Source organism: Arachis ipaensis, chromosome B2, assembly GCF_059453495.1.
Source record: "Arachis ipaensis isolate K30076 ecotype BB chromosome B2, ASM5945349v1, whole genome shotgun sequence".
NCBI lineage: Eukaryota > Viridiplantae > Streptophyta > Magnoliopsida > Fabales > Fabaceae > Arachis > Arachis ipaensis.
In genome coordinates this window covers 123,742,320-123,769,055 of record NC_142437.1, presented here as the reverse complement: position 1 = coordinate 123,769,055, position 26,736 = coordinate 123,742,320, and the positions used below count along the sequence as shown (strand labels likewise).

The following is a 26,736-nucleotide window of genomic DNA, read 5'->3' as shown; positions in this document are numbered from 1 at the left end:
CTAAATTTTTTTTTATCTCTCTCTGAAAGCTTAGTTAGTATTATTTTCTTCTTTCTCATCCAATGTCATAAAGTATGTTCTGAGTTTGCCTCTAAAGAGGATCCTGCTCATAAAAAAATGGCATGGATTGGATCTACGAAAATTTCTCATAGTGAAAAAAGGACTCGATGTTATAATACTAAGTTTTACTCGTACCCTTTAATCTCACTCGATAAGATGGTTGATAAGAGTTACTGGGATAAGCATTCAAAGTATTGTAGCATTTTAAGAATTCAAAGTATTGTAGCATTTTAAGAATTTTAAGTTTGTCTTATTTTCAAGATTACTTTCTATGAAAAAGCAAAAAAAAAAAAATAATAATAATAATTCTCAAGGTCTCTTCAGGTCACAGAATGAAATATCCTTTTCGTAGAAGGGATATTATAATCCGTAACTTATTGTTAACTAAAATTGTTTTATTTTACTATTATTTATTAATAAAACGAAAACTTTAAGGGAGTTTTGAACTACATCAACAACCTTTTTTATAGGCCAACTGAAGAAGTTAAAGAGCAATATATAAGGTTACATTTTAACCGAAGACTTTAATATAAGAAGAGATTATTTCTAGGGGTGGCAACGGGGCGAGTTTTTATTCTACCCGACTCCGTCCCGCTATACAACAACCTGCATAAATCTCGCTCCGCTTTTATCTGCGGGTAGTAAAATGTTGAACCCTAACCCGTCTTGTGGGTACCCGTCCCGTCCCTATCTGCTAGGGGTGTTCGCGGTGCGGTTTGGTTCGGTTTTTAAGAGAAATGTCATCCGATCCGATCGTTTAATTAAACTGCGGTTCGGTTTGGTTCGGTTTTTTTGTCGAAGCCATCCGAACCAAACCAAACCAATTAAAATTGGTTTGGTTTGGTTCGGTTTGTTCGGTTTTTTCAATCAATTCAAAATAAATACAATACTATTATAAATTACCAAAGTTGCAAGAACAAATTAGAAAGAACAGAACCAAACTAATTCATTGAATAGCATTACTGTAACAACACAAATACACAATCCACTAGGGGTGTTCAAAACCGATCCAGACCGAACTAAACCGCCAAACCGAACCGAAAAAACCGAGAATTAAATTAACCGAAAACCAAAAAAACCGAAAAAAACTCATTTTGCTGTTTTTTGTGCGGTTCGGTTCGGTTTTCGGTTTTTATTCTCAAAACCCTAACCGAACCGAACCGAACCGGTTCGAAAAAAAGCCCTAAAAATGCCTAACCCTACCCCCCCAGACCCCCACCCCCCAAACGAACAAAGGTTGCTGCGCGAGTGTGAGAGCGCCCCCCTCCCCCAGCCGTCCCTGACCCTAACCCCCCAAATCCCCAATCCCTAACCTGCGGCTGCGCTCTCTACTCTCTAGTCTCTATCATCAGTCGCTCTCGCTCTCGCCAATCCCAGTCGCTCTCGCTCTCTCTTCTCCAAATCCCAGTCGCTCTTGCTCTCTCTTCTCCAAATCGCCAAAGCACGACGCCGTCGCCACCCACAGCACCACGCCGAAGCCTTCCTCTTCGCGGAGACGCCACCCGGCAGCGAACTCACGTTGCAGCACCTCCCAGCGCCGCGAGAGACCCTTCCTCCCAACGCCGTCGAACCTCTTCACGGACAGAGCACCACGAAGACCCAACACCAGCACCACCCTCGCACCCAGGCGTAGTAGTCTAACAGAGCACCCACTGACCCGGCAGAGCACCCACTGACCCAGGCGTAGCAGTGTTTCTGGCCACCCAGGCACCCACAACACATCACTCCTCAATCTCCCACCCACAACACAGCAGGCACCGGTTGGCCCTCTTCCAGTGCTCTTCCTCCTTCCCATGATTTTCTCTCCTTCTATGTATCTGAAGCTAATTAGACATATTAGGTTTATAATTATGAAATAGTTAGGGTATGATTTTGTTAATTATAATTTCTGTGATTCTGAGTTGCTGGATTTGTTTAGGGTTTTGTTATTTTCTTCTTAATAACTCTGATTCTGTGCTTCTGAGTTGCTGGGTTCAAATTTGCTTGTTTTACTTAGTTCAAATTCTGTGATTCTCTGATTCTGTGATTATGTGATTCTGAATTGATTTTTGGTTTTCTGCACTTATTTTGCTTGTTTTGAAATTTTGTTAATAATACTGATGAGTTACTGTGCTTGTTTACTGATTTTGTTAATTTTAGTTGTTTGTTTTGAGTTGATTTTGTGATTTAATTTATTAATAATTCTGATTCTGTGATTTTGAGCTACTGGGTTTAATTTATTTTTGCTTGTCTTGAGTTGATTTTGTGATTTATCTGTATTCAATTTCTGCTCAATCTATTTGTTCATTGTTGCTGAATGCTGGTAATCCTATTTTGTTGTGTTTCTACTTCTGTTTTTTTAATTATTTGTTCATTGTTGTTGATTCCTAGTATTTGTTGTTTCATTATCTGGTATTGGTCTTTGGCAGGATATAAGAAGAGAACTTGGAGTTTGTTTTGATGCTAGATGTGGAGCCACAATATTCAGGAGCAAGAATAGAGGGGGATGTTGTTACTTTGGATTTTGTGAAGAAAATGATGGATGATTTCAAGAATCAAAAGTGCTTACACAAATGGTACTTAAGCATAGGAGTTCATTAATAACTTTGAATTTCTTTAAGTGTTATCACTTACTAACTTTGCTTGTTTTGTCTTGGTTCTTGTATTAGTTATGCATTCCAGATTGTATTGCAAACCAGAGAAATGTTGAAAGCTTTGCCTTCTCTTGTTGATATAAATGTTCCCGATGGCAAACATTTTACTGTTTGTGGTGATGTGCAATAATTCAAAAATAGAAAGTGTGTTGAGCAAATATGGATACTTGTGTACCACATCTTTGTGCAGACAAAGAGTAGGACTCCAGAAAAGAATTTATGTACTTAACTCTCTTTTCAAGTTAATAATTCTCTAAGTACATAAATTCTTTTCTGGAGTCCTACTCTTTGTCTGCACAAAGATGTGGTACACAAGTATCCATATTTGCTCAACACACTTTCTATTTTTGAATTATTGCACATCACCACAAACAGTAAAATGTTTGCCATCGGGAACATTTATATAAACAAGAGAAGGCAAAGCTTTCAACATTTCTCTGGTTTGCAATACAATCTGGAATGCATAACTAATACAAGAACCAAGACAAAACAAGCAAAGTTAGTAAGTGATAACACTTAAAGAAATTCAAAGTTATTAATGAACTCCTATGCTTAAGTACCATTTGTGTAAGCACTTTTGATTCTTGAAATCATCCATCATTTTCTTCACAAAATCCAAAGTAACAACATCCCCCTCTATTCTTGCTCCTGAATATTGTGGCTCCACATCTAGCATCAAAACAAACTCCAAGTTCTCTTCTTATATCCTGCCAAAGACCAATACCAGATAATGAAACAACAAATACTAGGAATCAACAACAATGAACAAATAATTAAAAAAACAGAAGTAGAAACACAACAAAATAGGATTACCAGCATTCAGCAACAATGAACAAATAGATTGAGCAGAAATTGAATACAGATAAATCACAAAATCAACTCAAGACAAGCAAAAATAAATTAAACCCAGTAGCTCAAAATCACAGAATCAGAATTATTAATAAATTAAATCACAAAATCAACTCAAAACAAACAACTAAAATTAACAAAATCAGTAAACAAGCACAGTAACTCATCAGTATTATTAACAAAATTTCAAAACAAGCAAAATAAGTGCAGAAAACCAAAAATCAATTCAGAATCACATAATCACAGAATCAGAGAATCACAGAATTTGAACTAAGTAAAACAAGCAAATTTGAACCCAGCAACTCAGAAGCACAGAATCAGAGTTATTAAGAAGAAAATAACAAAACCCTAAACAAATCCAGCAACTCAGAATCACAGAAATTATAATTAACAAAATCATACCCTAACTATTTCATAATTATAAACCTAATATGTCTAATTAGCTTCAGATACATAGAAGGAGAGAAAATCATGGGAAGGAGGAAGAGCACTGGAAGAGGGCCAACCGGTGCCTGCTGTGTTGTGGGTGGGAGATTGAGGAGTGATGTGTTGTGGGTGCCTGGGTGGCCAGAAACACTGCTACGCCTGGGTCAGTGGGTGCTCTGCCGGGTCAGTGGGTGCTCTGTTAGACTACTACGCCTGGGTGCGAGGGTGGTGCTGGTGTTGGGTCTTCGTGGTGCTCTGTCCGTGAAGAGGTTCGACGGCGTTGGGAGGAAGGGTCTCTCGCGGCGCTGGGAGGTGCTGCAACGTGAGTTCGCTGCCGGGTGGCGTCTCCGCGAAGAGGAAGGCTTCGGCGTGGTGCTGTGGGTGGCGACGGCGTCGTGCTTTGGCGATTTGGAGAAGAGAGAGCAAGAGCGACTGGGATTTGGAGAAGAGAGAGCGAGAGCGACTGGGATTGGCGAGAGCGAGAGCGACTGATGATAGAGACTAGAGAGTAGAGAGCGCAGCCGCAGGTTAGGGATTGGGGATTTGGGGGGTTAGGGTCAGGGACGGCTGGGGGAGGGGGGCGCTCTCACACTCGCGCAGCAACCTTTGTTCGTTTGGGGGGTGGGGGTCTGGGGGGGTAGGGTTAGGCATTTTTAGGGCTTTTTTTCGAACCGGTTCGGTTCGGTTCGGTTAGGGTTTTGAGAATAAAAACCGAAAACCGAACCGAACCGCACAAAAAACAGCAAAATGAGTTTTTTTCGGTTTTTTTGGTTTTCGGTTAATTTAATTCTCGGTTTTTTCGGTTCGGTTTGGCGGTTTAGTTCGGTCTGGATCGGTTTTGAACACCCCTACTATCTGCCCCTATAATTATTAAAATCCAATAAATAAAATTAAATTTCAAAATTTATATAACTATCATTACATACATAACATAAATTAAAATAAAAATTTAAATATGATACAATATTATTAATTATTTACTAATTATTTTACATATATTATACATATTATATATTAAAATTATATATATTACATAGAGTAAAGGACAAATCCATTCCTGACCTTTTTTTTTGCGGACATTTTCGTCCCCGAAGATTGGAAAATACTTTAATGTCCCTGACCCTCCGAAAAAGTGGACATATTTATCCCTCCGTTAGAGTCGTTCCGTTTGCCCTGATGGAAAACAGTGACGTGGCTCCCGTGGCGCTGACCTGGCCGTTACGGACTGCCACGTTGGATGGGCTTTTGAAAAGAGGACATATTAGTCTTCAGGGACCAAAACGTCGCCGTTTTTACCCCACCCCCAATCTATGAAATCCGGTAACCTCAGAAAACACTGGTCTTTCACCCACACTATAATGACCTCAGAAAACAACATCATGATGAACAAGAACATATCATTAACAAGAACAACACATGTGAAAGTGAAAGAAATAGAGAGATTGAAAGAGAGGATAGCATTGACTACTCACCACACCACTCACCATCTATCAAGCTGTGCCAAAACCCATATGATTAACAAGAACAACACATGAATTCTTTCACAGGTATTGGAATGTAGTATGGTGTGTTGTGTTGAGTTGTGTACTTCAACAAATTGGAAGCAAAGTTGAGTTGAGTTTGACCACCATTAACACTAAATCTACTAGTAATTGCACTTGAGCTGGCTGCAACAACAACCAAACTTGTACACTCTATTAGGATTTAGGACATGATGGACGAGAGTAAGTGAAAAACTCAAAAACCAAGCAACCAATAATGCAATCCATTATCATTACAAAGCTTATTAGTCTCTCCAACTTGGAGAACTTTGCTTTCTTTTAATCACAACCAGCATTATGAATTTTCAAGCTGCATTTGCACTTGCACACAGCAAACACTGATGATCAAGATCCTGAAAACCGCTTCCAGCCTCAATCTGCAGCAATTCATCATCATCATAATAAATAACTTAAAACAAATCCTAATTGATATCATGGACTTCTCCACTCAAAAAACTAAAAACAAAAGAGCCCTAAACCTAAAATTTTTCGGGCCCTCCCAACTTAGAAGCCAGCAAATTCAGATGTCCAGGAAGGTAATTTCCCAACCTCGCCGCCGAAGCTTCTCCCATGGCTTGTTGTTGCTGCTGATGCCGATGGTGAACGAACAAAGAAGCTTGTTGCTGTTGAGACACCGACACCGCCGCCGACTGCACAACCATCTCCAGCGGAGGAGCAGCCGCTGCGAAACTCCAAATTTGACCAAAATCGGGCCTGGCCGGGAGGGCCCAGAGCCCCGCGGGAGCTCTGGGGCCCACTAAGGACCCTACGGAGACGCCGTCGTCCTTAGCGGAAGCGTCGTCGTCGGTACATATGCGCTTGCCGAGTATGAAGGGAGTGAGAGCCAGCAAGGGCTTGTGGTCGAGCGAAGACGCTGCGGAGGTTGAGGAAGGAGAAGAGAGAGAGCCAGCACCGCCGCGTACGGAGACGGAAATGGAGGAGAAGCTGGCGGGAGTGGTTCTGGTTCTGGTAGCGGCGATGATTGAGGGCTCAGCCTGGCGGAGGAGCCACTCGATGGTCTGGCCGTCGGACTTGGGGCCGACCTCCGTCGGATGCCATGAGTCGCAATGCTCCTTTTCTTCCTTCATCCGCTTCACTTTCACACTGCATTTGAAGGATTAGGGCTCACAGGATTTCATAGATTGGGGGTGAGGGAGAAACGGCGACGTTTTGGTCCCTGGGGACTAATATGTCCTCTTTTCAAAAGCCCATCCAACGTGGTAATCCGTAACGACCAGGTCAGCGCCACGGGAGCCACGTCACCGTTTTCCGTCAGGGCAAACGGAGCGACTCCAACAGAGGGATAAATATGTCCACTTTTTCGGAGGGTCAGGGACATTAAAGTATTTTCCAATCTTCGGGGACGAAAATGTCTGCAAAAAAAAAAGGTTAGGGACGGATTTGTCCTTTACTCTATTATATATACAGCGGAACGGGTAGGGGCGGGTATTACCTAAACCCTATCCCGCCCCGCCCCTCTCAAGAACCCGCCCCGCTGAAAACCCACCCCGATGCGGAGTGGGTAATTACCCGCCCCAAGCGGATAGAGGCGAAGTGAGTACCCGCAAGTTCGGGTGGTATTGTCATCCCTAATTATTTCATTGTCCATAAATATATGTGAACAATAATGAGTAATACTCTTTCGAACCTTTGAAAGAAAAAAATTAGACACTTTTCTTTCGTTAATTTAAGAATTGAACTTCAAACAGAATACTTAAGAAATTAAGTCATATACGTATAATGAGATGAAATGACACTAGTATTACTTTAAGTAAGTATTAGAAAACAATCATGTTAAATATATATTAAAATTAATCACTAAAGTTTATTAGTGTATAGTATATTTTAAAATATAAAGTATATATTAAAAATAAATTAAATTATATATATTCATACATAGATACATAATAATCGATTTTGATAACTAATTTCAGTATGTAAATAAAATTTTTTATTAAAAAATATTAGAAAACTAATACATTTAATATTAAAAAAGAAAATTAGTTAATATTGATTCAAATATAAGACAAAAATAGAAAAAAGAAATATTAGTCATCTAACATTTCCTATATGATCATTTCTCAAGGTTGACTATCTAAAATAATTTTTAACAATATATCGTCAAAATCATACATAGTTGATAGTACATTCATTTCCGAATTGACATTATATTAAAATTTGACTATAATGTATTGGAACTTTTAAAATGTTTTAATACATTAGGATATTGGTCAGCAAAACCTTAATATATCATTCTTATTACAATAATATTATTGGACTATTGGTCAACAAAATATTTATGATTACATTTGTTAGTTCAATTCCATATTAGGAGTTTTGGAAATAAGTATATACTAATAAGATTTTTTTAAAAAAAAAAAATCAAAGCATTTAATGATATTCAACATCATAATTTATTTAGTATTTTCTGATGGAAATGGTTTGTTTTAAAAATATTAATAAGTACCTTTAAAATACTTGCTAGCATCTCATTACTCACACGTAGTCAAAATTAAGCCTTAACATTCAAACGTTTTTCTTTGAAGAGAATGCATTTTGTTCACACAGATTATGACTTAAGAAAGAATCCAAATTTTGCGGCACAATTTTTTTCTTAAAAAATGAAATTAATTATACTCAATATAAAATTGACCTCATTCCCTAACAAAACGACAAAAGATTATACCCTTCAAAAAATAAATAAATAAAATACTAGTAAAAAAGTAAAAACTTTTGTTACTCATATTCTATTGCATTTAGTGCCCCAAAGCACGTACCCATTTCTCACTATTAATATGTATAAACACCAATAAGGGTAGCAATAAATGGCACACAATAAATTGGACTGACTGAATTATACATTACATTTATTTCTAAAGCCTGTAAAAAAATACATAAAAAAAATAATATAGTAAGATAATAATATATATTGGGATTTGACCCCACCAAAACCTACCCTTAAAATAGAGGTATTCAACTTTCTCCCAATCTTATGTCCCCACAATTTCTTTAAAATCTTCCCAATACCATCTCTGATTTTGTCCCATTAATGCTCTCTCTCTATGGAGTTATTATTAACACACAAATTTTCACAACCTCCAAAATTCATTTGAAAAAAAAAATCCAACTTTTTTTTTTCAAATTTTTTTCCTCCACCACCCTCAACATCATTTGAAAAAATTTTATTACACCCAAAAAAAAAAAAAATTATGCTCAAGAAAATGAAGTTTCTTTCATCACTTCTCAAGAGCAAAAGAATTAGGTCTTCTTTGCCATCTTGTCACCAACAACCTAGAACACTTTCTTTCAAAGCCTTAGCCAACAAAAACAACAATGACATGTTCAAAACTATTAATTCAGCCTTTGACATTATTGATGAAGATTTAAGCCCTGAATTATCCCTTTTCACTGATCAATCTTTTGAGTGTGCTACTAGCTTCTCTACATCTTCTGAGGATCATGATCCAATAGAGACATTGATCCATGAATTGTGTTCGGATAATGATGACAACAACAATAGGATTTTCTTTGAGCTTGATGAAACAAGTTCCATTTTTGAGGCTTCAAAGGGTCCATTATTCAAGGATAGTGTTGTTTTGTCCATGGATTCTAATGACCCTTTTGTTGATTTCAAGAAATCAATGGAGGAAATGGTTGAAGCTCTTGGATTGAAGGAGGATTGGGAGGGTCTTGAAGATCTCTTGTGTTGGTATTTGAAGGTTAATGAAAAATCCAATCATGGCTATATTGTTGGTGCTTTTGTTGATTTATTGGTAGGTCTTGAATTTTCTATTAATAATAATAATAAAAATAATAAGTCTTCTTCTTCTAATTCATATTTATCTCCTAATTTTCTTTCTTCTCCTTCTAATAATTTATCTTGTTATAGTACTTTTCAATCTTCTTCTTCTTGTAGCACTAGCACTACCCTTTATGCTTCTAATTCATTTATAGAAGGTGAAGGAGAGGGTCATCATAATCATAATAGCCTTGTTATTAGTGGCAGTTCTTCATTGTTGTTAGAGCAAGTTAAGGAAGAGATTATTCTTCAAGAAAATATTATTGATGAGGCTTCATCTTCCTCTACTAGAAATGCCTAAGGTATTAGGAAGTTGTATGTAAATCTTGAACAATGAAAATTATTATTATTATTATTATTATTATTATTATTATTATTATTATTATTATTATTAATTTTTTTTCAACGTCTCTCTCTCTCTCTATATATATATATATGAAAAGATTTTTGTATATTTGTGAGTGTATATTTAATGTGTTTTTTTAGAAATATTCAATGGTCACACATATTTGTTAAAAAGGTTATAGAATTATGCAATAATAATAATAACAATAATATATAATAAATATTTTTTAATCTTATTGGATTAAATGTAATAGACCAACAAATAAATATTTCAAACTTTTATCTAAATTATATTGTGAATTTTCTGTTTTGGTAAAAAGAAGAATATTAATTATCATCTCATATAAATAAATATATATGCTTCTAAATGAACAAACAATAGAAAAATCATCTGTAGTTTTCACTGCAGACAGTCTAACTCTTTTTCTCAATTTGAACATAGTTTCATTTTGAAAATAATAATAATAATAATAATAATAATAATAATAATAATAATAATAATAATAAATGTCCCAAACATGAATATAGTGAAAGGAAATGAGGTCATCTTGTTAGGTGATGCTTTTGCTTCAACGGCAATCTCTCATTTATGACATAGAGTTATATCGTGGCAAAAGAAAATTAAAAATGAAAAATTAAAAATTTATTAGGTTATGGGGACAAAACTTGTTAAAAAGCAACACAAATCTTGTGAACTATAGACTTCATGTGACTATGTTATGATTTCGTACAGACAAATTAATGATGCATATACGATATATAATAAGATATTCATATAATAATAATGTGACGAATTCTTGTTTATAGTGATAATTTTGGTGTTTTCTCCATTAAAAAAGATATATAAGGTTTAGGCAAATGCATACCATATACACTTGTAGCAGCATTACTCGTGGGTGAAGTACAAATACTTTGCTGAGTTATCGTGTCTATGTGTCGGACATATTTTGGATATGACACTCATTGATATTTGTCTGACATCCGTGTCTGTTATGTTCAACCGTGTCTTAATAAAAAGTAAAAAAAAAAATTTCGGACATGCTTGGACACACCTAAATACTATCATATGTGAGCGTGTCTAATCTTATGCTTAACATATATTTTTGAAATAAATTTAGATATAGTATATATTATTATTTATTAAAATAAAAATATTTTAAATACTTGATATAATTAAAATAAGCCATTAAAAATAATTAAAAAATTAATTTATATTTTAATATCAATAAAATATCAAAATATCATTATGATTTATCTAAAAGATACTTTATATTTTATATGTATGCGTGTCTCGTGTCTTATAAGATTTTAAAATTCGCGTGTCGGCGTGTCCCATATCGTGTCGTGTCTATATCCGTATCCGTGCATCATAGCTTATTCCCTTATCTAATTTGTTATTTAATTTGAAAAATAAAACACTTTCCAAAAATAACAAATTATTATCCTTAGAATACATGCATCTTATAAAAATATAATTTAAACAACTTTTATGTATGGAATGTTTGAATAATTTAAATAACAATAACAAGCTTTTCTTAATGTCCAGTGTTTTGTGGGTGCTTGAATATAACAAAGGGTCGACGTTGTTTTGTGAATTAGTATAAATTAATATATCAAAAGTCAAGGGATGTTTATGTAATTAACAAAGATAACGAAAGACTAATTTACTTTTTGAATAAAAACTCACATGTAAAAATATGTTAAATTATTTAATAATTTTTAATTATTAATTTTATATAAAAATAACTGTAAGTTTTCATTTACTTTTAAACAAAAAATTGAAAATTTATTTATTATTTTTCTTTCAATTTTTTACCTCTTACGCATTTTTTTTAAATAGATATTTTCATTAATCCAAAGAGCCTAATCTATGTAAAAGGTCCAAATTTTAAATTTTCGTGGGAAACTCATTTACCCATAATCGATTTAATACAGTAAAGACTAATTTTGCTAAGTTACAAACTACTGAATCTATAATCCTTTTTATATAAGATAATTGTTTAAAGCTAAATCTATCCAAAAGATGTCTACAATTTAATATAATTACTCCAAAATAATTTTAATATTTCTGGCCATACTTTTTTTATTTTATTTTTATGTTAGAAAGGTGAATTAGATAGCCTCCAACTTTTGGTATTATAATATCATAATACTCACATTATAAATTCACGCATCCAAATTTATAGTCCAGTCTCAAATTTGGATGTACTTTTACAAGACAAAGATTACTATTAGACTAAAGATTTGCATTACTTTTATATGCATGTGAATTTTTTTTTTATTTAAATATAATTTATGAATGACGTTTCATCAGAAAAATGTAATCCGTCACTAATATCTTGTCAAGAATAATGTTATATGATTAGTAAATATTATTATCATACTCTGATCTAAAATTTAGCCAAATCTAAAATAAGTAAAGCCCAATTAACATATAAGAGATTCATCGGTATTTATCCGAACTTGCGGAGGTCAAACTCGACAACACTAGCCTTGGTCCTACTCATTCGAATCAATAAACTAACTTCTGCAGTCTCTCATTCATTTATAAGAGAGATTTCAACAATTTTTCCAAACAAATAGGACGGTTATCTACCATCAAAAGTAGAGCTACTAAAAAAGGTGGTTACATACTCTACACCTATAATTATAAATATCTTGACATCCTCAAGTATTATTTGGATCTAATTTACAAAAAAAAAATCGAATTAAAACCCTTGCTAACATATGTATCTTGCATGTACCACCCATACCTTCATCAAGACGTCAGATAGCCGCAGAAGAGGTCGGACAAACCACACATACCGTCTCGCAGTTTGTGTCGTTCACGCAGTCCTGCATCGCGCCAGTCGTGTAGCCCCTCCTCGCACGGACGGTTTCTCCCTCTCAACGTCGTCATTCGCGACATATAGGGGACACACAAGTGTGTTGTTTTCATACGTCCATCACGCCTCGTAAGATCGTAAATGGAGACACTCTCTTCGCACAAGTTGTGTCCGTCGCGCAGCTCAAGACTGCCATGGCCGCCACCGCCTTCAACGACGTCGCCTCCCCCTACATAGGTATAGGTCCAAGATCAACGCAAGATAGCACAACAATGATTGTGCAAGCAATTAGTTTAGTCATGATGCTCTAGTTTTTGTACATGCAAACGTAGCTTACTTCAAAAATGCCCTGTCTTACGCAGCCAACTTGGCTTTTTTGGATTTCGCTTCCCTTGCGTCTTCAAGAGTATATACATTAACGGATGAATTTAGATGCTAAATGTGAACTTTTTTTTTTAATATTGTATTACTAGAGGTGAAATCCTTCATCATGAACCAAACTGTGTGTTAAACACAACTATGGCCATTTACAAAACGTCAATAACGTTTTGTGTTTCTTCAATTAAAATAATATTTTTCTAACAAAACGTCAGTGACGTTTTGTGTTTTAATAATTAAAATAATATTTTTTATTACAAAAAGTCAGTGACGTTTTGTTTTTTGATGATTAAAAAAAAATTTTATTGCAAAACGTCAGTGACGTTTTGTGCTACTACCACAACCTTGTAGAACACCAAAATCATCAAATGTTTTTGTATTTCACATTAAAATTATCCATATATAAAAATTTTAGCCGCTAAATGTTCAATTCACTTTACTGAGTATGTAGATGGTTATTTTAATTCTTAATTGGATGATTATTTTGTTTGATTCAGTTTAAGTATATACAATTAGCAAATGTTGGATGTTCATTTCACTATAACTACGTGGGGCAACAGACATTTGGGGGAGAAGATGTTTGGGTAAATTCCATTGGTAAATTAGAGTTGGGATGATTAATTTTTTGAAATAATTGTTTGGTTTTTTTTGTTGTATTGGACCAAATTTAAAACTCATTATATACATTATCAATATTCTTCGTTGTCTCTCTAGCATAATTTTTTTTAATATAAAAATAATAAAATTTGTTGGGATAAAATATAAATTTTTAATTTAAAATTTTAAAAAGTGAATTCGTTAGGAGTAAATTGTCAAATTTTATTTTTTAAATTTTTACAAAGTGAATTTATTGACGACGAATTCTATTTTTTATTTTTTATTTTAATTTTAAAGACGAATTTGGCAACAGCAAATTATTTTTTTTTTATTTTAAAATGTTAAAAATACAATTCGTCGACGTGAATTGTTATTTTTTTAAAAAAAAAAAAAAATACACTATGCTAAAGACAATTTCTAAATATCATATATTAATGACGATATTACACTATTTTTCTGAAAATCACTAAATCTAAAACCATATACAAATTAAAAAGTGTGCAGAAAGCCTAGTCTTCTATTGCAGAAGATTAAAACTCTATGGCTTTTTGGATTATTCAGCACTTTCCATTACCGAACCTTGATGTGATCATAAGCTTTTCTGCAACGAATTAAGCAAATGAAAGTACTTGAGGTAATAGTAGCTCATAATAAGCCGTTTTTAAATTTCATTAACAAAATATAAATATATTTAGTAAATTAAATTAAAAATAATTTTTAATAAATAAAAATATCAAAAATTGTGTTTAGCAAATTAATTTTTATTTTTTAAATTACAATAAATATAAATATAAGAAATTAATGTATAAAATTATATTAATTTTTAAAATTTTAATAAATATAAGTAAATTTTAAAAAATATCACCTTAAATTCTTTTAAAAATGACAAACACAAGTACAAGTAACTTTTTTAATTTTTAATTTACCAAGCGTTTGTGTTTTTAAAAGAAAAATGTTTGTAAAACCAAACTTCACTATTATAATATTATTTTTTTGGGTTAAAGGGAGGAGGACGAATTTGTTGAGAAGCCATATGGACAATTCTGATTGGTTGATACTATAAGGAGGAGATCGCCAACTGTGCCTGTGCTTGGCCTCCCGATGCGCGACACGTGTCTGGTCCGATTTTACTGAACTGAACAGAGTTATTATATATATACCTGGTAACAGTGTTCCGGCAAGAATTGGTTTTTTTGCTTCTCTCTCTATCTTTCAAATTTCAAATTTATCATTCTCTCTCTCCCATTCCCGATTTTGCTTCTCCTGAAATCAAATCTCAAACTCATGCACAACCAAAGCATGAATTTTCACTCTCCGAACACATGAGTGAGTAAAGCGAAGAAGTCAATGGAAGAAATCGGAAGGTCGACAATTTTACTTGAGTATAATTAAATGGTATTAGCAAAAACAGAGGAAACAGACTTGAAGAAGGTGTGTAAGTGTTGAAGGAAACTCAGGTATTAATTTGATTTGCATTGTTCAACAAAACAGTAATTAATGCTTGTAATAAAAAAGAGTTAGTAACTAATTTTCTTTTGCTGCAACATTCAGTTTATCAATAAAAGTCTTTGGAAAAGAAAGAGGCGCATGTTCCTTTCAGGAATTCAACACTTACGCACCTTCTTCAAGTATGTTAACCTCCGATCATCAGCCAGCGAGTCGCTTTGCTCGTTTCGTTTTGCGGACAGAGTCCATACATGTACAAATTTTCATGTTTTGAGGTTTTTCATTTTTTAAATATGTCACTTTGAATATGTTCATTACACCTAATCACTCATGAAGCTAGTTTAGATAACAACTTCCTAACTAACTAACACATTAATCAATGTTCATACTAGTACTAGAAATGGCTTAAAAAACCAACAAGTATTTACTATTTAGTGTTGAATTGTATTATTTATATATTTGTACGTTATATTCCACAAAGAGGTAGTGAGTGTATTGATAACAAACTCAATCTAAAGATGGAAAACAAAAATTCAAAGTTAAAGTGGAGTTAAATACCAAAATTCAAAGGCCAAAGAATGAGTGTGAATGAAGTTGATAAAGAGTTCAATATTAGAAATTTTAAAAAATAAAATACAATATCTTTTCTTGCTTTTGGTCTACCCTACCAAAACAGAGGAAACAGACCACTTTTCTGCCAAAAGTGAGCAATAGTGCTGTAAGTTAGATACATTTAGTTTCAGAAGCAAGTTTCCAACAGTTCCATTAGCTATTAGCATTGTTGCAAGCTTCTAGCCAAAGTTCCTATTTATTAAAGAATTTAATTTTGATACACGGGTCAATATAAAGTAGTTTTACATGTGCATTTAACTGTATAACGCCACATTAACAAAAATAATTACCTTTTCACATTGATCGCGTGAACGATAAAAAAAAAAAACAAAGCAGGTTTTTAGATGTATTTGTGGTAAGTTTTAATACCATATCCGAATTCAAAAGTTTAAATGGATAAAAAAAATTCATATAAATGATTATATTTTTAAGAAAAAATAGATAAAAGTACACCTGAATTTTCACACGGTAGACAAATATCTCCCTCAATTTTTTAATGAATCATTTATACACATCAATATACAATTTCGTTGTCAATTCTACCTTTCCGTGACTTGAGTAACTTTTCTGATAGTAGTGGAGGGTTTGGGGCTTGTGGGCTCGGGGGGTTTGGGGGTTCCGGGGTTCGGGGGTTCAGGGTTTAGGGTCTAGGGTTTTAGGGTCTAGGGTTTTGGGTCTAGGGTTTTGGGGTCTGGGGGCTAGGGGCTTAGGGGGGTTAGGGGTTAGGGTCGGGGTTTAGGGGTTCCGGGTCCACAGTCGGGGTTCGGGTTTTGGGGTTTGGGGTCCAGGGTCTTAGGGTCTTAGGGGTTTTGGGGTTGGGGGTTCAGGGGGGTTCGGGGTCTAGGGCTCTAGGGCCTAGGGCCTCGGGTTTAGGGTTTAGGGCCTGGGGCCTGGGGGTTTGGGGTTTGGGGTTTGGGGTTTAGGGGCTCAGGGTTTATTTAAAATTAGGATGTAATAATAAAAATTTAGATAAAAATAAATTAGGATGTTATGTATTAGTTTATATGACTGCTGACATTCATAATACAAATACTTGACAACTTCCTGATCCGGTTGAGGTTTAGTTAATTTCCAGTATAGATGATTTGTGTGTGAACTGCTTTGATAAGATCAATGCCTTGAGATGAAGACTAATTCTTTGTGTTTTTATGTGTTTGAAATAAGGAAAAAACATGTTGAAAGCAATCTTTTCTGATTAGGATTGTCCATGATTCCTTAAAGGTATATGTTTTTTTAGTAATTTTATCTAATATCAACAACCTTGAAGAATTGATTTTTGCTGTTTGGAATATGCAAAATAGTTCTTTATTTGTGGATTGAAATTGTGGAACTTAGGTAAACATAAATAGTAAAACTCAACTCAAAATCTATTCAATGAATAAACATGTAAACTTTCGAAATCTATGAATTAGACTTTGTAGTACTCTTTTGTTTATTGGAGAGAACGAATTTAGGGAGGATTTGGTTTTCTTCTTCTCAATGGAGCTGAAATTATTTCCTTGATTTGAGTAATTAATAATTAATTAAGTTTTAACGTCTGTGCAGCCTGTAACCGAAAACAACGCCAATCTGAAGACATGCTTCTTTTATGTTCTCTTCAAGGTTTGGTTTATCTGGTTATGTTCTCTTTGCATACTATGAGCCATATTTATTAATTAAAGGTGTATGCATATCTTAAGTTGTGGAGGTCTTTCTTAAAATGTTGGAGTAAAACAGCATCACACTTAATATCTTGCAAATTGGTGAGATATTTAGATAGCAACCTTAACTAGAATCTAAGCCAAATTATCCTGGAAAAAAGATAAATTAATTTTACTAAATAAAATAGCGATTATAATAAAAGATCTATAGCAACCTTTTAATATTAATAAGACATCTAAGGGATGGAGAAGAACACAATGACGAAACAATAGTTTATGAAATCTTTTAAGAAAATCTGGACCAAAGATTTTTCAATTCTTCGACTAGTTGTTGTTGTTTAAAAATATAAAATAATTGATCACACTTACTTTATTACCATTTGAAAAGACAGAGAATTTTTATACTTGCATATAGTTCAATTTAGAAAATTAAATCACTGATACCAATAATCTCGTTAGAATCTCGTTATTAATTACTGGCATAGTAGAAGCTTCTACTTTAAGAACTTTACAATAAGATAATATTTACATGTGATATGAAATATATGGATGATTTCATAAATAAACCCTACAAAAAAAATTTAAAATAAAAAATATCTACTGTTGTCTCTATTTTGGATTGTTCCCTTGTTGTTTTTTCCTATTTATTTATTCTTTCTTACTTTTTATGAAATTTTTAGTCTCTCATCCTCTATCATTTATTTTAATTTTTTTAGTTAACTATTTATTTCATCATTGTTAGTTTAAAAACGTGGTTTTGGCATGGCTTGAGTTTTGTAGTATTTGATTATGCCATATTCAGCATTTCACTTTTTATGTGTTTTTTTTTTTTTTTTGGTAAATGACTTGATGTTTTGTTTTTTGATTTTGCTATGCTGTATGAGTAGAAAATTGTTTATATTAATTTGACGTGTGTAGTTTGTTGTTTTGTACTGTGCATATACTTATTTTTTTACACCACATATCTAGTATTACAATATTACTTAGATCTATTGGTTTACTTGTGCAATTGAATCTTATTATTCAAATTTAAATGGTTTAGAGGGTTTTGCACTTTTTGCAACTATATGTTAAATTAGTAATGCAACTGTTGTTAATTGACTTTGCTATAGTAATCAGTTTCATCCTATATTTATGTTGATGCTGCTGGTTCAAGTAAACATGTTTCAGCTTCTTCCTCTCTCCCCAACTCGAAACTCTATTCTTTTTGTAGAACATTATTGTCGTTATTTTTGTATCAAGTTATCATTGTTTTGATAGTTGTATATTGTTTATTTTTTTTTATTTCTTTTTATTGGTTGTTATGGATGTTGATTGTATGTGCTATTTTCAAGCTTTTATTTTATGTTTTTATAGATTTATATATAGATTATTTGCTTGTTTCCATAAATAAGAAGTTTGAGTTTGGGGAGAAATTTTTGTTCTATAGTTTAACATGATTTCGAATTTTAAACTATTACAAAGAAGAAGTAGATTTACAAAGTCAACCCCAAATATTAATATCTGATGTAATTATATCAACAGAGTTTTATGTTTAAAAGAGAAAATATAATGAAAGGGAAGGGATATTAAGAGACAAATGTTCTGTGTGAATTTGCTTATGATGACCTCGTATTTTTTACGGAAATAAACAAATCAATGAACAGAGCTTTATATGATTTGTTTCTATATTTCATTCGTTATCATAAACAAATCCTCTCGGAACATGTGTCTCCTATTCCTTTCATTATGTTTTCGCTCTGAAAGATAAAACTTTGTTGATATGATTTCATCAGATTTTGATATTTATGATCAACTTTGTATATCTGCTTCTTCTTAATGGTAGTTTGGAATTTGAGACCCGTTTCTATTGTTTAAATTATATAACAAAAGCTTCTCGCGAAACTGCACTCTCTTTTTTAGTGGAAACAACAATTTCTGCAAGTAATTTATATATAAAAATATAAGAATATTGTTAATGAAAAAATATAAAATAAAAGTTTGACAATAGCACCTAGAATTAGTTTCTAAAGCAGCCAATGAAAATAATAACAATATACAGCGATCAGGACGGTGATAACATGCTACAGAAATTATGATAATAATAACAATATTCCAAAGAGAGTAAAATGAGAATTTTGGGTTAGTGAGGGAGGAAGAGGCCGAAGCTGAGTGAAACTTTCTGAGAAAGTGATATCTATTTTCATGCAGTAGTATATCATGAAATTGGCTAATATCTTGAACTAGCAACATCAACATGAAAACTAAACTGATTATTAGAGACATCTCACAAAGTTAACTAACAATTTTATCACTAATTCAAGATGTAGTTGTAAAAGTAGCAAAACTATTGAAATCAATGAAATTTGAATAACAAGATCCAATTGCAAAAGTGAATCAATAGGTCTTAATTGTATCACATTACTGAATTTGCAGTTTAAAAAGTAAAAGTATATGCACAATAGAAAAAAAAAAACACGTGTAGTAAATTATAAAATCTAATCAATATATACAATTTTTCTCATTCAACAAGGAAGAGAAGTTAAAGGCACGGTGAAATGCTAAAAAAACTCAAGACATACCAAAATCAAGTTTTCACACTAACAAATAACATTGATGAATGAGTTGTTAGAAAATTTTTGGCCAGATTTTTTTGAAAAGTGTTATGAGCTATTATTTCGTTGTTCTTTTCCCCTCCATTCTTTGTATGTTTTAATAATATTAAAAAGCCGTTATTGTGATTTCATTTTTTTACTATTTTATTTAATAAATTTATTCTATTATTTTTTTTTTTGGGAAAGATAGATGCAAATTCTAGTAGAAATTACCATGTGAATGAACATAGTCCAACTGTAACTAAGAGCTGCATTATATTGATTTATCACTGGCGCAATGTTTTGAACAAAGTTTTTATATGCTGATTTGGTAGTTTCGAAACTCCATGCTCTTTTGACAAATTTTTTATATGATGATTTGGTAGTTGTGTATTAAACTCCATGCTCTATGAAAGCAATGTGTTAAGAATTAGGATTTTCTGAAAACTTTGTGATATCAATTTTCATGTTTCATGCTAAATCAAAATTCCAATTCTAATTCTAATTCTAATCCTTATCCGAATTTAATTCTCATGTTTCATTCTAAAACAAATTAGATTAAAAAATGTATAATTTTTAGTTTTATTTTTTTTGAGTTGTGATACTATCAAAATTATCATTATTAAAAAAATTTTAAAAAATGTTATTAGGACAATAATTTTAGCTACTATCAAAATTATTATTATTTTTTTGAGGTTTGATTTTTAAGTGTTTATATCCTTAATCTTTTATTCTATGATGGACAGATTTGACAATATCATCAATAAGGAAATTTCCTTCTACTGTGGTTTACGAGAATGATAAGGTACTCTCTCTGGCTATTGATCAAATCCTTAATTTGACTATATTACTCGCATTTCTTTCCGTATAATTTGGTGCTCGAACCCTAGGTCTAAAGTTATATTATGAAAAGTATATCCTTGTTCGACCTCATGAAATACAATTGAGTTTTCAACAATAAACGATAATTCCTTAGCAAAAAGATCAGATAGTGATTATGCTTCAATGATTTCTTAATCATAATAATAATAATAATAATAATAATAATAATAATAATAATAATAATAATCACAAAAGCAACAAAAACCATTGTGATTAAAGAAAAAATATCCAAAGAACAAGAAACAAAACAAAAGTTTGCTAAAAAAACATTAAACAGAAGCTCATTGTTTTGGTGTGTGGTTCTATTTTATATAGTCTCCCACATGTTTAGAATTGTTTAAGTAGTTTTAGGAATTACGAAAAATCAGAAATGTACCCACGACGGAGTAGAATGGCGGATCGGATTCATAGACGAGAGAGATGGTGATGCCAGAGAATAAATGAAGCAACGGTGGCAATGACTGTACACTCGTCTACTTTGCCGTTGAACAGAGCTGGAAATACATAACAAAGTTACAGGTAAATTCTAGTTTTCAGCACCTCTAAATACTATTAAAAGCCTCGGTTACTACTATGCAAGGTCAATTATTAGAGCGTGATCCTCAAAATCTTAGTAAAACTAACACATGATTTTGATTCAGCAACACTAAACCAAGATAATCCATGTTGATCAGCATCATGCTATAATTCATCTTTACAAAGTTTAATTTATTGTGGTCTATGTATTTATAAGCATATATAGATTATTGTCAAAGATTGAACCATAAACATTGGGGTATTGGTCTCATACATTATGATGCTGTATTGGCTTCTGGAGGGGATGCCCAGTTAACTTCAATTAACATCCTAGTGTCAGATCTACCTGATGTTGAAATTATTGTTGGAGAGTCTTCCATTGGCAAGACTCTTCGAGATTCTTCATTGGGCAATTGACAACGGCACTCAGGATTTTATCTTCCATTTCTGAGAACCCTGTATGTTGCCGGCTATTTTGAATTGTTTCACTGATAATAGTTAATGCTTTCCTAAAGTAGTTTTGACTTGTGCAGACTGTTGCTGCAACTCTCTATGATGAAGGTGCTGTAATAGTTATCTTTGCTATTTTAGTGAACTGCAGATTCATGCTGGAGAGATCCTCAAACCGTTATGGTAAAGTCAATTACAATGCTCAATATTAAAAGTTGCTTATATGATTATGTTAGCATGCTTGAGAGACAACCCTCTAAAAGAATTGTGTTCCTTTCTCTTGCTCCATACCCTACTACATTTTCACTTCTTTTTTTTCTTGTTTCGTTTAATATCTACCTCTTCCTCTTAGTTCTTGCATTCATAAAAAAAATTATATCTGTATCTTTTCTTTCTACTCTTTCCAAAGTTGGTCCATGTAATTTTCCTTTCTTCTGAACAGATTACCTTGTAGATGAGGGTACAGAATGCAATGCTATATCTGATTTAATATTGGAACGTAATCGTGAGCTTAGCATAGTTGATCTTTTGGTTCCTTCTCTGATGCTACTGATCGAACTCCTACAGAAATTACAGGTGTGACTTTTAGATGTCCCATCTCTTCTCTCTATACTAGTTTTTATGTAGTAACTATTCTGTCAGAAACTTGGAGTTATTTATGCTTAAAATGTGAGCATGTTACGTATCCAACTGTTACTGACCAGGAAATTGCCTTAAGAACTCTAATTAGTTTCAAGGTTTTACATTGGTTATTGCGTGTTGAGCTGTTGATTGGGGATTGCATCTTGAGCATACATGCAGCTTTAGCTTAGTGGGGTCTCTGAGTTTCTTGCTAGGAATCTGTACTAAATACTATGCTCAATTTGTGGGAAGGTATTGAATTGTTTGAGTGAGTTTTCGTTTTATTACTTGCCTTTATGTGTATTTTTCTTTGCCTTGTCTGGGATTATCAATGGATAAGAATAGGTTGTGGACAATGGTACCTGCAGTTATTGCTGGATATTGAATATTTCCTTCCATTATGCTTCTGGAATTATATGTATCATTTACAACCTTTATAATTTTGATATTCAAATGGATGAGACCAAACTTTGATGTTTATTACAATGCTGATGTAATATATATCAAAATTAGATTGTTGTCTTATATGTGGTGCTTGTCTTTGTATCACATTTGTTTTATTCCTTGATTATTTTTTATGACATTGTGTTTTACCCTCTTAGGTATGATACTTTGATCAAACATTGTTTCGTCATTGTTTTGTCTGATGGAGTAGTAGTGCCTTGTGTATTGTTAGTTATTAGTCAGTATTCTTGATGGATTTTGTTTGCAATTTTATAGGAAGCAAATGAGCAGCACCGTAATACAAAACTAATGAATGCTCTTTTACGATTACTCAGAGAAATCAGGTATTGTCAGCTTCCTTTTTATTTGCATCTGTTGTGGGGTCATGCTATCTTTAAGTTGATCAAATTCTTCTGGTTGCAGCCCCAAGCTAGCTGCTTGTGCAGCGGACCCTTGCCTTTTGGCCGGTATATGGATGGAGTCCAGGTCTTTTTCACACCCTTCTCACGAGCGTCCAAGCTAGTTCAGTGTTGACACTTGGTCCAAAGGAAACATGTAGTTTGCTCTATCTTTTGGTATGTTCATTCCATTCAAAGTGTTTCTTTACCTGTTCTGTGTAACACTTCTCAGTGCTCATAATTCTTGTTTTATTTTATTTTTAAAATTAATAACAAAGGAAAGAGTTTCATTAAGGTATTGAGAGAAAAATATAAAGGAGTGGAGGAAAATATTTCCTACCAGAACTAAAGAAATACAAAAAATACAAGCTTGAATGAACTGCCACTTTCCAACCGGCTCATCATGTCTGAGAGGGGACTTCAGTGCTCATGGTTAATTATTTGAACTGCAAACAATAACATCATTGAACGTAAAATTTATTTATCTCTTCTCTATATGTTTCCTATTGCAAGAGTGATTTATTCCCTGAGGAGAATATGTGGCTTTGGACTAGTGGAATGCCTTTGTTGAGTGCACGAAGAATGTTGTCTGTTGGAACTTGGAACCCTATTTGGGCCCCAGAAGGAGAGACATGTCAACTGGTATCTGGAACCCGCACACCTTGAGAAGCTGGTTTGCCAATTTGGGCATCACATTGATGAAATTGCTGAGATTATACAGCATTATGCTGTTTCTGCCGATATGGCAATGTTATGAGTTATGAATTTTAATTTTCTTCCATCTTCTATCTGGCAGTGAGATATGATGGTGAGTTTATGTAAGTGCTCGTTTTCTTGTGTCGTTCTGTTTCCTTGACAGGCATTAGTGGTCATTCCATACCAAGATGAAGTAGCTGTTGGATGAAGTTGTTGAGATCAATCAACACAAAGGATGATTTGTCAACTGGTGCTGTTGATGCTGTTTATGTGCTATCTCTTGGGTCTCTGCAGTTTTGCATTGAAGAAGACAGGTAAGATTTTTTTCCCCATTTCTGATTGCTGCTTCTGATTACTTATACGGTTGTGATCATTTGCAATTAATTTTGTAAAAAACTTCTATGCTCGTATCAATGAAATTCTAAGTTAATGTTACTCAAGAATGTAACAGTTGAAAATTGAAATAATTAAGGCATTGTTATTTGACCATTGGTTTCTGTTTTTTTTTTTTTTTTTTTTTTTTTTGTAAAGAATGTGTCACTGATGGTTTGCAGGAGATAGTGTTTGGTTTAATTGACTAAAGACTAAATTTGGGTTGCAATTGAAATTTTTTGGTCAGTTGTGTGTATATGTTGATACCCAAAAGTTTGAATTATTGAAAACATAAATATGTTAAAGGACATTGGGAATCGGCCTACTCTCATATTTGCGGTCTCCCTGGTGTTTAGCAAATGATGTAGAGGTGTTTATTTATTAGATATTCATATCTTGGATGCTTGTTATTTACATTGCTCAAACCAGAGTCACTGTTTTTGTATGGGATAATATAGAAGAATAAACTTATAGTTACTTTGTTGCTTAGTTTGAATGCGGGTTGAAATACCTCTATGGGCTTTCTTATGATATGACAAGATCAGCTGATTTTCCTGAAGAAAATATTAATTACATTCTTGAATTTGGTACTTTGTTAAGTTCCAAGGTTGCTATGGATGACGGTTTAGTTATGCCTCACTTGTAAATTCCACTCTATCAGGTATCAATCTATTATCTGTTCAGGTAGACCTTCCCATCTCAGTTTTTAACCTGGATTCATTTTTTTTAATGGTTGCTGTTCATCTGTGATGTTAAGGTTTCCGAGTTGGTTAAGTCATTGTCATCAGTATTGCAAAGATCAGCAAGTTCCATGGTGGTGGATGAACTTGTTTTGCCCCAAAATGATGCTTTAAGTTTTGCAGAGACACGTCAAATGCTAGAAAACAGTGTTGAAATGATTGATGATCATCTATACAATGGAGGACTTGGGGACAAATTCCTTTGGGAATGTCCGGAAACATTAACTGATAGATTAACGCAGACAAACCTTGCAACTAAAAGAATATAGTTTATGTCATATAGTTAGATGGAGATTTTACATAATTTCGGAATTTAATTTGTTCATTAATTAGAACCTACATATGCTCTTGTCTAGAGTACAGCACCATCATATTACGAAGGGATTTCTATTTTCTAATTCAAAAATCATGCTTAAGATAATTAAATAAATATAAATATAATCAAAAGTTTAAAACACACTTAATGGAACTAACAATTTAACTAAATAAAAAATTCTCTCTATTAAAAAACGTTTTCAAGAGTTTTAACAATCGAAAGTCCATTAAAACGACACAAAGACCATGATCAGAATTCAAACCTCTTACAAGTTTAAGAAAAGAGTTCTGATCCATTATCCATATATTAGCTTTCGAGGGCGTTATGCCCCGATTGAAGTTTTAAAAAAATGCATCGGTAATATATAAGTCGAATATATATATATATATATATATATATAAATAAATGTTTGTATATATGCCCCATACAAAATTTATGTAACTATTACTTTATGCATTACTTTATATATATTGTTTCTTCTAATATTTTTTTTTTATTTGTCACCGTGTGGCATATTAATACATGGGCATGATATACTAGATTCAATTTGGTGCATTTAAGATAAGTTCTTGCATGAATTATTTTTTAGTCTAAGGGAATGGTAAAAAAGTGGTGTTAATTATTATTTAAAAAATGAAAATAATGGAAGATTTCAGTTTTAGTTTTTTAGAATATTTATTTGTTAATTAGTTATATTTCTTTTTAGTTATGTATTGTATGATGCTTTGATTGTCTGTGTTGTATATTTTACTCTTTTATATATGTTTTTAAAAAAATTATAACAAGTAAATTCGAGTATATTTTGTAGGTATTTTAGTATTATGTTTTTTTACGTTTGAGTTATACTCATTTTATAAAAAAAATGCGTATTACAACATGGCAGAACGAATTATACTTCAAAAATTCATCTAGACAAGAATATTTAGTGTGCAGAATAAAATAATTTGTTAAGACCTGCTCTATCGAAATTCATTCAAATTTTTTAACTAAATTTAACAACCTTTTACAATATTTGATTTAATATTTTTTAACAAATTTTGAGGTGGTATAATTTACATATCACCTCAAAATAATTTACGTACCCTAAAAAATATTTGTTACTCAACCTTATTTGTTCATGTTCATGTTTTACTTAGTATAACATCACAATATTTGATAATTTTATCTTTAATAAATTTAAACAAATTATAATGTCTTTACAAATAACTTAATTAGTGTAAAAATAAATATGATATAAAAAAAACTAACCTTTGCTATTATCTATTTTTTACTTTTATGTTTTTGCAATCCGTAACTTTCATTAATAATCGACCCTTACATTTATTATTATCAATTATTGAAAGCTAATAATTCCTTCAAAACTTGTAATAAAATTATTCAATAATATTATATTAATTCAATCTCTATTATTTATTTCATCATTAATTTAGGCACATACACTTGTTACATTATTGTTAATTCACTAACGTTATACCCAAATAATAGAATTACAATATTTACGGTTAATTATATTTTTTCAATTATGATGTATATAAACTCCTTTAGAGAAGTGTATTGAGTTATCAGTTATCACTCTG

The 26,736-nt window shown here is 32.6% G+C and overlaps 2 protein-coding genes and 1 pseudogene across 28 annotated transcripts; 2 read left to right on the top strand and 1 right to left on the bottom strand.

Moving 5' to 3' along the window:
- Positions 1-5,988: 5,988 nt before the first annotated feature.
- LOC107628048 (transcription factor TCP7 pseudogene) lies at positions 5,989-6,597 on the bottom strand (annotated as a pseudogene).
- A 2,124-nt stretch (positions 6,598-8,721) lies between these two features.
- LOC107628047 (transcription repressor OFP13-like) lies at positions 8,722-9,622 on the top strand. The gene has a single exon (XM_021116692.2). The coding sequence runs from the start codon at positions 8,731-8,733 to the stop codon at positions 9,607-9,609; it is 879 nt and encodes a 292-aa protein (XP_020972351.2). The 5' UTR covers positions 8,722-8,730; the 3' UTR covers positions 9,610-9,622.
- Positions 9,623-14,632: 5,010 nt separating this feature from the next.
- Positions 14,633-25,249, top strand: LOC110269116 (protein virilizer homolog). 27 transcript variants are annotated; one of them, XM_088504266.1, is made up of 14 exons: positions 14,639-14,910; positions 15,005-15,152; positions 16,676-16,732; positions 17,057-17,113; positions 20,471-20,529; positions 20,952-21,125; positions 21,349-21,580; positions 21,656-21,755; positions 22,015-22,148; positions 22,914-22,981; positions 23,061-23,212; positions 23,549-24,045; positions 24,704-24,764; positions 24,861-25,249. In XM_088504266.1, exons 8-11 carry the CDS (start codon positions 21,728-21,730, stop codon positions 23,158-23,160), a joined length of 330 nt encoding a protein of 109 aa, XP_088360392.1. In that variant the 5' UTR covers positions 14,639-14,910; positions 15,005-15,152; positions 16,676-16,732; positions 17,057-17,113; positions 20,471-20,529; positions 20,952-21,125; positions 21,349-21,580; positions 21,656-21,727; the 3' UTR covers positions 23,161-23,212; positions 23,549-24,045; positions 24,704-24,764; positions 24,861-25,249. The 27 variants fall into 27 exon arrangements, with proteins under 27 accessions (XP_088360389.1, XP_088360385.1, XP_088360386.1 ...); XM_088504263.1 differs by lacking the exon at positions 21,349-21,580 and having other exon boundaries at positions 14,633-14,910; positions 20,975-21,125; XM_088504259.1 differs by lacking the exon at positions 21,349-21,580 and having other exon boundaries at positions 14,633-14,910.
- The last annotated feature ends 1,487 nt before the right edge of the window (positions 25,250-26,736 follow it).